The 11,114-nt window shown below is 40.3% G+C and overlaps 2 protein-coding genes across 3 annotated transcripts in view; one reads left to right on the forward strand and one right to left on the reverse strand.

Annotated features, from left to right (window-relative positions):
- The window catches only part of ABCB11 (ATP-binding cassette, sub-family B (MDR/TAP), member 11), a gene marked incomplete at its 5' end in the record, with an annotated part of 35,534 nt that extends 34,122 nt beyond the window's left edge, over positions 1-1,412 (forward strand). The window contains 2 exon segments of the mRNA XM_009706219.1: positions 314-460; positions 1,212-1,412. Coding sequence (XP_009704521.1) covers positions 314-460; positions 1,212-1,412 — 348 coding nt within the window.
- The window catches only part of G6PC2 (glucose-6-phosphatase, catalytic, 2), a 26,154-nt gene that overhangs the window by 11,983 nt on the left and 3,057 nt on the right, over positions 1-11,114 (reverse strand). Inside the window, exons 4-6 of one of the 2 annotated variants that reach the window (XR_696489.1) lie at positions 9,737-9,848; positions 8,735-8,850; positions 6,304-7,386 (exon numbers count right to left, since the gene is read on the reverse strand). Coding sequence is in view for 1 of the 2 variants with exons in the window: in XM_009706218.1 (XP_009704520.1) it covers positions 6,875-7,386; positions 8,735-8,850; positions 9,737-9,848 (740 nt within the window). In the remaining variant the exon portion in view is untranslated. Of the gene's footprint in view, positions 1-6,303; positions 7,387-8,734; positions 8,851-9,736; positions 9,849-11,114 lie in introns of those variants that run through there. The other variant, XM_009706218.1, reaches the window with a different exon arrangement.

The following is an 11,114-nucleotide window of genomic DNA, read 5'->3' on the forward strand; positions in this document are numbered from 1 at the left end:
GGGGGACGACACGGACAACACAGATTTCTTTTGCCTCAGACACATCAGCCAACACCTTGCTATCAACTTTTTCTTCCAGGCCTGTCACCACACTGCCTGGGCCCCTGGGCCGTGCAAGCTGCAAAGCATGGCTCAGAAACATCTCCCCAGACACAAGTATCACTCGTACAGTATTTCTGCATTGCTGGGTCTTTTAAGGAGGAGGCAGCAATGGTCAGCGCTCTTGCCACTCTCCTCCTGCTCTTCCTTCAGGTTGTGTACCTGTATGTTTGCTTACACCTAAATAAAATCTTCCTTCTGTATATTTTTTCAGAAATACGAAACTAATGTTGGGGCTCAAGGATCCCAGTTGTCTCGTGGGCAAAAACAACGCATCGCTATAGCAAGGGCCATCATACGAGATCCTAAAATTTTATTACTGGATGAAGCTACGTCTGCCTTAGACACAGAAAGTGAAAAGGTAAATGCACAGTGATAAACAATAAAGGAAAGTTAATACAGTGGCTTACAATGTGCAATACCTTTTTTTTCTGTTCTATAGAGACATCCCGATGTACTCCACTACATGACTGCAACACTATTCCACACTGTTAATTCAGCACTTACGCCTTTAATGATCTTTTCGAAAGATCCAGGAAGCACAGCTATAAAAAAAGCAGCCAGCTACAAGGGCTCTTAGACTGCCAACAAGAGGCAGCACTTTTTCAGAAACGTGCATACTAATTCCCTGGGTTTCAAAGCATCCAGTGGGAATGTTTCATAAATATAGCTTCTGCACATTAAAAAAAACAACCAAGCAAAAAGGTATTCAAGCATATGAATGAGTCTGAATATCCAATAAAAACAGCAGTGAGAGGCCTAAGAACTAGGGCAATAGTTTGCACAGCTTGGTTACACTCAGAGATTAGAGAAATGGTGGAAATTTGAAAACATATCCCCACTGAGCTGACATTCAGTGTGTCAGCTGAATAAAGGCCTTCCTTAATTTCTACTGCTGTCTATGTTTGCCTGTCCCTTCTTTGTACCTCTAATAAACTGAGTTTGTGGCCCAGCTAAACACACCAGTAACATATCTTTTGATTTAGCCTCATAGTCACTTTTACAAGTATTGCACAATACATAGAATGAATCTGAAGCAATCAGATGCCTCCAGCTCTGAGCCCCAATTTATTCACATATTTTCACTCTGACACTTTGTCTGTTGCCTTCAGACTGTGCAGGCAGCGCTGGATAAGGCCAGAGAAGGGCGTACCTGCATCGTCATTGCTCACCGCTTGTCCACAATCCAGAATGCCAACATCATCGCCGTGATGTCACAAGGAGTCATCATTGAAAGGGGCACTCATGACGAACTGATGGCCATGGAAGGAGCTTATTACAAGCTTGTTACCACTGGAGCCCCAATTAGCTGAATTACTAAATTTGAAAGCTTTCTTTTCTGTAAGCAAACACTCTGCGGTAAGTATGTGTATGTTGGTACCCCATCGTGCTACAAAGTGCTCTACAATATTGTGAGTTCCGTGGTACCTTAAATGTATGTAGATTTCTGCATCAAGCACGCTTGTTGCGCACATGCAGGGGACTAAGCATAGGCTAGTGCATTCAGGAAGTAGTTTAGGTCACTGCTAAGGGAAAGAAAGCCTGAAAATGAGAAAGATCTTTGCTGGTGAGCTGGGGAATTGCCACCACCTGCAGTTGGACTGCACAATCCCATCATTCCTCAACTAGCAATCAAGGAAGACTCTGCTCTGGTGTTCTGGAAACTGCCACTTCTCTACATAAGCTGCACGAATGAAAAACAATCCCAAGAATGATGCTGTGTATCTGAAGGGATCAAATCTCTCCTAATGTTCGGTCTGCAGAGGATTACAACAGATAGTCTCACTGTGGGTACAGAACCCCCACCCTTCCACCCCTCATACCACACACCTCAGCTGTGCTGCTGGGGGAGGCCGGGCTTCCACTGTGTGCAGCTGCAGCACTAACAACCACTGCTGTGCCCTCAGCCTGGCATAGCCCTGCCCCTGCAACAAAACCATGAAGCACTTACAAAGGAGGCAGCTCCACAAAAGCAAGGAAAGCAACCAGGGAGAGGAATGGGAGCTGGTGGGGATCATTTCCCCTACACTCACCACTCTGATCAAAGCTGTCAAATAGATTTTGAATAGGAATAAATGCTTTAGTTAAATCAATGTAAAATCCCACAGTTAATCATCACAGTTATTTAAATCACTTCTATTGAGGTGGTGATGGCTAATATGTTCTCTTTTTTTTCAGAAGGCAAGACAATGATGAGTATTTTTAACAGAAATCATAAATATGTTCAGTGAAGGTGGGGGAAAAAAAGCTATAATTAGCTCTTTGTTTGTATCAAGCAGAGTTGATAAACAGAGCAACAATTCATTCAGAAATGACAAAGGTTAGGAAGTAGCTCCTTCTGGCAGAAGCTTGTATCTGTAACAGTTTGTTATAAGGTCTGCTGCATGTTTCTCTGAAATATGTTATTGGTTATTGTCTGCAAGACAACAGGACTCTTTCCTTTAGTGACTGGGATCTTGGAGACAAAGCAGATAGACAGAAAGTTTAAATTACAGTTTCAAAATTTAAATCTTGATTTAAAATAGTAGAGTATTAACTGGAAAAGTCATTCTTCATGTCCTGAAATCTGCAGCTAGGGGTGGGTTCACCCATTTTATAACAAATCACACCACAATGGAGTGCAACAGTACCAACTGCTGAAACTTGAATAGACCTTTAAGGGTGAACACTTTATTAGCATACATCCTTTAATTCCAGGCAGCAAAAAACCAATTTCAACTTTCATACAATTCCATTAATAGAATTACTTCAACAGACCCTACTGAAATCACGTAGCTGACACTGAATTGCTATTTTCCCAAGGAAGTCTGTATTTTAATCCTTAACTGGATATGAAAAAGGAAGCTGCGTTATTGGCCTTCTGTTTTAATCTTTTTAGCCTTTTTATGTTTCAGAGCAATAATTAGTTTGGATGGCTCAGAACTGAAACTATTGGCAGAGTGACTATCAATAACCTATTGACATACCTATATGATATTTAATTTATATTAGTATTTAAGGCCATGGAAAAATAATGTCTCTTTATTAAAAACTACAATGACTATGTGTACTTATTCCATAATTCTTTTGCCTAAAGGACACCGCTTTTGTGGCCCAAATTATACCAATAAATTGTATTTTTTACTGGCTCTTGTGCTTTAGCACTTCATCTCTTACCCTTCAGACAAGTGGGTGACTATCTTGCAGTAGGTAACAAGTATTTCTATGTATTTGGAGCTTGTGTGTAACAAGGGTCTGCTGTGCAGGACCGAGCTGTTGAGAAGGCTCAACTACCCTGGGCCCCTTGCCTGCAAAGAAGCCTGCCATCTCCTTGGAGGAGCACAGCGACATGGGTGGTGCTGCTACTGCTCTTCGTCATACCATCATCCCATTTTTAGGTGGTTAGTAAATATTGGGAGCTACGTATTAGGCGGTACGCCTGTATAACAGAAGGCACTCATGGTGTACATGAACAGTTGCATTGGTCTTGCATGTTCTTGGGTGCCATCTGCTCCGACTTTGTACCTGTGTGCTATTGACAACCAGTTGATTACAAAGCCCTTCAGTACCTGTGCAAGCGGAGCTACATGGTACATCTGGGCAGGAACAACAAGCCTTGATGGACTCCTTGCTGCAGAGCTGGACTGACCTTTCCTCTGCAGCTGCCCCACAGGTAAGACCTCCCAGCCCTGGAGCTTGGTGACAAGACCCCTGAGCAGACCCAAAGGCCTTTGCTTATGTCTTTCAGAGCCAGGCCTGAGGTGTTAGTCATGCCAGAAGTAACTGATGGTGTCGTTTGGCGTGTCCTGCTGTATGCTTCTCTGCATGGTCCATGGCAGCTATATTATCTGGTTTTCCAACCACCTCCCCTATTCTTCTGGATAAATATAACCATGATAGTGTTTTGGCATGGCACCTGTGTAACTGCTGTGCAAATACAGCCCGTGCTCCAACTAGACTACTCTGAGCAGGAACAGCCTGTCTTCCAGAGTCCTGCCATCAGGAAGACATAACAGGGAATGGGGAGGATGGAAAGAAAAGCTGCATATTAGCCAAAGTGGGTGTTGTGAACTGAATGTAATGCCAACTTCTCAGCTAGTTTGTATGAGTGAGGGACACTTTCGCTTCATATAACTCCTGGCTTGTGAAAATCTTTCTGCAGACAGATGGAAGGACTTCTGGAATTGCATTATCCCAATTTGGGCATCTCTAAGTCAAGAATAAAAGATTAACTTTCTCCTGGGATCCGATTAGTGGGAGCAAGGGGATCAGTCAAGCACTTTCCACTCTCCTTGTTACATCGAAAAGCTTAATTCAAAAGGGGGCCTTGTGGCCCAGACTAGGTTGAGTAGTTCAGCCCATCATCATATAAGTGTGTATGCCCTGTAGCTGTTCCAAATACTAACAACATAAATGGCTGCAAAAGCTTGATGAAGTTACAGTTTAAATGTTCAATGATTTGAAAGCTCTTAATTAAGGTGCCACACCACCTTATTAAATAAGGCTTGAACTATAATTTTCAACCGTGATAAATTCACTAAAGCCTGACTAAGGGATGTGTAGGCCTATTTCACCATATCAACTAAATGTCTGGCTCCTGGTTTACAATTCTAATTCTATCAAAATATCAAGATTATATCTTGACACTGGTTTATCCCCCCACTCTGGAAAAGGCTAACTCCATTTGAAGTTTCAGGAGCCCTCTTTGGAGATTCTTCAGGCAGTTGCACAAAACTCTATAGCCCAACACACTCAGCTGCTCAGAAAGCGACTTATTCTACTGCCAAGATTTAATCAATAGGTTAATTTCCGAAGTTACTGGTAAAATTAGTAAACTAACTTAATTTATTTAGTTTCCCCACCATTCTTGGTTTTACTAATGTTTTAATAGTTGCAGAAAGAATAAGAGGTGGTTCAGACAGGAAGCTGGTCTTTGTCCCTTTCCCTGACGCACTGAAGTTGCAGGCTGAATTAACAAGACACTCCAAGAAAGCGAGTGAGAGCCCATGTCTTCTCACGCGTCTGTACAGTACTTAGAAGAACAGTGCAGAAATGCTGCTTGTCGTTCTACATTTATGGTTGTGTCTATCCCAACAGAGGCATCAAGATTCTTTGTCAGTACCGGGAAGCACAGACACTCATGTGGTGGGAGCTTAGAAATCTGATGTCTACCCATAGCTCCCAGCTCAAAATAGCCAACACTGCCAGTAGGACCCAACACTGCCGCAAGAGCCACAGACGGCTGCGCACAAAGAATCCCCTACTGTTGGCCAGAAGGAGCGAGGAACTGAAGGACAGCTAGACCGGCCTTCTAGCATTTTGTGATGCCTCTGTAAGTCACCTCACTGGTAGGGAATAACAAGGCACAGAGCAACTTGAACACAGGAGAAATCTTTGTCATAGCTGTCTTTGTTCTTCATTATTTGTTTCTAGTCCCATTAGCTTAGTAATTTTGCTTAAGGAGTCACAATTACAGAAAAGACTGGTTTCAGGACAGCTGCTGCGGGAAAAAAAGTTCAGAGAACCATTAAAGAAGATACAAGGAGGTGCACAAATAAGTCTAGAAGCAATATCATGTTTACATCTTCTAAGCCTTATTGCTATCAGATCATACATACACAGCCCTTATTACCCATATTATAGCCTTACGCTGCTTGTGGACTAAGTATTATGAGATGGTATCAGCAAAATATTGCTTAAAGATTGTGCACTGAAGGGGAATATGCAACAGTAGGTGCTAAATAATGAACAAAAAGGGAAAGTACCTGCCTTTGCCTATTCAGAGCATCCATTTTATGTAGCAAACATATATTTAACATAGTAGATACTTGTGTGCTTAAGTAAACAAAGCTGACAAGAATATAAACTTGCAATGACTTAGTCTGCGATCACATTTGCATGATTTACACAACTACTAACAGTGATTCAGGCTTGTGGCTTTTGACCTGAGAGAATTAGACTAATTTACCTTTGCAATACAGGAACATGAACAACATTCTTGAGGTGATACGCTGACATAATTTCATTATTGACAACTTTCTTCATGTGTTGCTCTGTGTAGATGTGCAGAATCCAAAGATTTGTTACACCATATTTATGCATTTTCAATATCAAAAGTGTAATCTGCATCATTCATGACTTATGTGACCACTTTCAAAAAGTAAAAATGACAAAAACCACACAGTAATGCAAAAATACATTCTACAGAGTCTAATTGAAATAAACCTTTATTTTTTTTCTCATTTAGCTTAATCAGAAGCTCAGGAAGCTCAATAAGTTAATCTAAAGCCTTGTTTATAACTATGCTGGCCTTTTTCACAGTGCCTGGGTACAGCTGTACAGTTGTAGGTGGTGTGGTACTGTCGCACCATTATCTAGCAGTTTAACACACAATATCTATATACAAAAAATTAAATATTGAGTATCATTATTTACAACTGAGGCCTGAAGCCCCATCTGCTGGAGATGGACAGAACTAAAAGACCACCAAGTAGCTAAATAAAACTAGTTGATTATACTTTAAAACTTCGTCATGACCCAGAGTATTGGGTCATTTCTAACCATACCGCAGTGTGGTTGCAATATTTCCAGGAATAAAATCAGCAATTAATATTTCTGCACTGCCAAAGTCATTCTTGAATGTACTGATTTTGGATGTACTGGTTACTTACCAGGAGCACATCAAAGATGCAGTGGCATCCCCCTTGGTTAAAATGAGTGAGCAAAACTGCCTTTGCGGAGGGTTCTTGAACAGTTCATATCCATCCCCACATTGCTAACCATTTGGAAACTTTATCTAATTAAGTTTCTTTTCAGTTGTCCTCATTAACGAGTGGACACAGTATGGAACCAAGGCAACTACAGTCAGAGGCATAGCTGCACTCTTACAAAAAGAGAGAATGTAGAACAAATACTCAGTATGAGTAGGTATCTTAACAAAATTATACAGCTGCAGTGTAGCTAAAGAAGCAGCTATACACAACATGCGGAAACTTATCTTACAGCTATTTATACCTTTGCAGCTTGTGATGAACATTTCAGAATTAATTCCGAGACCCAAGCCAAAGAGTGCACCTAAATTCCTCACCAGTCCAGCAAATGGAGTTGTGTCAATGTTTATCCAGTCTGGGTTGGCACACCACTTCTTGGCCTTTGGAACAGACCATAGCAAGTCAATATCAAGAAGCTTGAGGACTAGATAAAAGCCAAGGGCAAAGATGAAAAGAAACAAGTTTGTCTTGATGTACATTCTCAAGCTTGCTGTCTGAATAGCAGGGGTATGCTCAAATGCTTCTGCCACAAGAATGCCTGCAGATTAGAAATTCAGTGTTACAGGGAACAACACACTCATACTTTGAAGAAGCACTTTTTACAGTGCCCCTGTAGAATGTGGCTCTTGAAGACAGAAGAATATATCTATGTGTTTTATATATTTCAAGGCCAGGTTGGATGGGACTTGGAGAAATCTGGTCTAGTGGAAGGTGTCCCTGCCCATGGCAGGGGGGTTGGAACTAGGTGATCTTTAAGGTCCCTTCCAACCAAACCATTCTGTGATTCTATGATTGATATGTATATGTATACATACACACACACAATTTACTACTTCTGTAGTACATTACAAAACCTTTTCTCCCACTCAAAACTGCTAATTTGGAAAAAAAGAGATTAAATACCAAGCACTACATGTTTTTGATATGAGACATTCCTTAGGCCTAATTGCATTTCCCAGATCACAACCTATAAAATATTACATGTAAACTAGAACATTCCTTTTCCAAAAGAGTCGCTGACTCAAAGGCTGGCCCCAGCAATGCAGAATTCAATACCAGTTCCCACACAGGCTTTGAGTGTTGAAGGAAAAGGCACAGAACACACTTATCTTCTTTCTTACTCATTTTATCCTGGCCAGTGCAAGGGAGAGCTGGACTGTAAGCTGTTAGCCAGTGCTGCCCAGGCTGCTCTGCATCCACAGAAGAGAATGGGAGCAAGCAGCCCCTGCTCAATGCTGTGGTCACCCTCCTTAAAATCAGATAGACACTAGAGAAATTGTTCATAGTTTGAACTCCCTGAATAGTTTGAACTCCCATTTTGAAACATGTTTAAGTAACTCCGAGAAATGTATTTTAGCTTCTTAAATCACCCTGGGGAGTTTGCACTGCTAATTTGCCTTTTTCTCTGTTTTGCCCCAGGTCTCTTGACCCGTGCTTGTCCACACTGCATACATGCAAGTTTGCACCTGGACACCATGTGAAGTGAACCAAATCGCTTCCTCCTGTGAGGAAAGGTCAGGGCCATAGAGGGGCAACTTCCTTTCTGATCCCTTCCACTCAGGCAGCACAGATAGAGATCAGATGCAGCCAGTACAAACCAGGCAGCGCTAGGCTGTGGCAGTGTGGACATAATGCAGTCAGCATCAAGTGGCACATGGGCAAGGGTTCACTCCCTGTGTGAATTACAAAGACAGCAGATATATACTACCTCGCAAATTTTACTTTTAGACTATCATCAAATCCTTGACCTTGATCTTCTAGAGAGTGGAGAGCAGCGCTAGAGCTGCAAGCTGAGTAGCACTACTAAAAACCTCTTGTCTTTTCTCATACTTCATTTTTTTCAGATTAGGCATATATATTGAAAAGAAAAGAAAAAACAGCATTACCAGCAAATACTCCAAGAATAACTTGATGAGGGAAATGTGTTGCTATGAATACTCTCGAGATGCACACACTGATCTGGATAATCCAAAAAATACTCCAGAGGAATGACCATGTCAGTCTAAGAGGGAAAAAGAAGATGCTTAAAAATTGAGACAAGATATTTCACCTATTAATTTACACCAGGTCCCTTCATGTCAGGCTAATATTTTTACCAAGCAGAGGTTTACAAGTAGAGAAGTTTAGAATCAGACGATTAAAAACTGGAGGTCAGTACTAAAACATTAGCAAGAGTGGCTGCTCTTGCAGCTGCATCTAGGTCTGCAGGAACAGACCCCAGTAGTTTCAGCTCCAAGACACCACCATGGTTTTAGTGATGAAAGTCATCAATGGCAAGTTAAATTAGCACTAGTACCTTGAACTTATTTCTCATCATGAAGTCATATTTAAATGCAAAATTTCAATTATTTGGTGACAAAATTCACATCGTATGGGAACAACCTTGTTAGGCTTGGAAAGAACAGCCATCAAAGCAATTATAAGACTTCCCCACAGAGCTAAGTAACATGTTACATTGAACTTTGCCAACATTATGCACATTTGCTTTAAAATGGGATAAGAAGGACTACAATCAAAGCAGTAAATTTATGTAGTAACCAAAAGAACCAACACTTAAAGACAATTAATAGAATTCAAAATTTCCAACACTGAAGATAGATGTGACACGACCTTTAATAGGAGCTGATTCAGAGATATTGTATGCTATGACTGTAAGTTAATTCCAACATATACAAAGGGATAAATCCTCATAATATTCCTTTTCTTCAGCTGCAGATCATAATAAAGAGGTTTTTTCTTGTTTGGTTTTTTGGTTTGTTTGTTTGTGGTTTTTTTTTACAAACTGGACAGAACAGACTGTGAATATTTGGTTAAAGTAAGTCCATTAAAAACATAGCATGTATATAAAGAAATATCTGTATGAGTTAGAATAACGGAAAGACACTGACCTGTGAAGGGTAACTGCTGATTTATCTTTCCATCTAACTGTGTAGCTAAGTGCTGCTGTGACCATTACATACCAGATGCAGGAAGATCCCATGGCATGTCCAGATGGGCTTCCTAGTAAAAACAAAAAGGAAATATTCATGCTTAAAAATGATGACTGTAACATTTGTTGTATAGAAAATGTCTACTGGCAGTTATTCAGGCACCTAATCATTTAGAAAGAAAATGGTTAACAAAGGCTGAAAGAATGTCAACTGCTTCTCAAAAGTTTATTTTCTCAATATGAATTTTTCAGAAGACTCATCTATACAGATTACAGAATATTTGTCTGAAATCAAGTAGGTAACAGCTTAACTATCTTAAATTGGTTTGAGCTGGTATCTTGATTGGAAAGCACAGTATTTTTCCATTACTTAGATTTGGACTGTGATTTAAAAAACAGAGCACCTAGGGCTCTCTGAGGGCTGTAGCACGCAATGTAGAAGTTATATATGAAGATCAGATGAGATAGGGTTTGAATGGGCTACCTCATAATTAAGGGGAGCAACAGAGATTTAGCTTTTTGTAACATTCTAAAGTACCAGTAGAACTTTAGATGGCCCTTCCAAATTGCCTTTTATCTGCTTCTCCAATTACCATGGTGTTAGCAATTGTGATTGTGATCTGTGTCTCACTAGTAATATTACAGTCCAGGTAATTCACATTTTAGGTAGTTTTGTAATAAATTTAGAAATGTGTCTGAAGTGTGATGGAAGAACTGCATCTTTATGCTTTAGTTTGATTTATTTTATAAATTTTAAGGTGTTGTACAATGTCATCTAGCTTGGAAACAGATTATCAGTGGAACTGGCACATGAGATGATGCTGTAACATATTGGACTAATTGCTGTACCCACAGTAGTCTATAACAGGTAACACCCTCTCATATGGAGATCAATAGTGATTTCTTTTTAGTCCAGGTATAATACTGTATGTGTAATTTGTTTTAATTTAATGAATAAAATTTTAATTTTACTGGAAACAATATGAAGTCACAGAGAAGTTCCTACAACCATGAAAATCACCAAAACCCAAAGTATGCCAGCACGATGCAAGGGAAAGGATTCCTAAAATTAGTCTGTCAGTTCTTTTCCCCTGTTCACCAGGTTTACATTCAACAAATTGAAATAGGGAAGGAGAGAAAATTAGATCACTGGAATCTGTCTATACCAGACTTTTACAGCTTGGCTTTCTGTGGAGACAAAAGACAAGTAAAATAGACCGGGTTATTTCACTGGCAGAAGAAATCATTTTGGCTGAAGAATGTGTTATGACCCAGCACTATACAGTAGTTTGCAAAGCAAAAGAGTATTTCAGTGAGGCAGGAAAGCAGGAACGTCT

The sequence above is a fragment of the Cariama cristata genome, unplaced genomic scaffold (assembly GCF_000690535.1).
Source record: "Cariama cristata isolate BGI_N322 unplaced genomic scaffold, ASM69053v1 scaffold21198, whole genome shotgun sequence".
Lineage (NCBI taxonomy): Eukaryota > Metazoa > Chordata > Aves > Cariamiformes > Cariamidae > Cariama > Cariama cristata.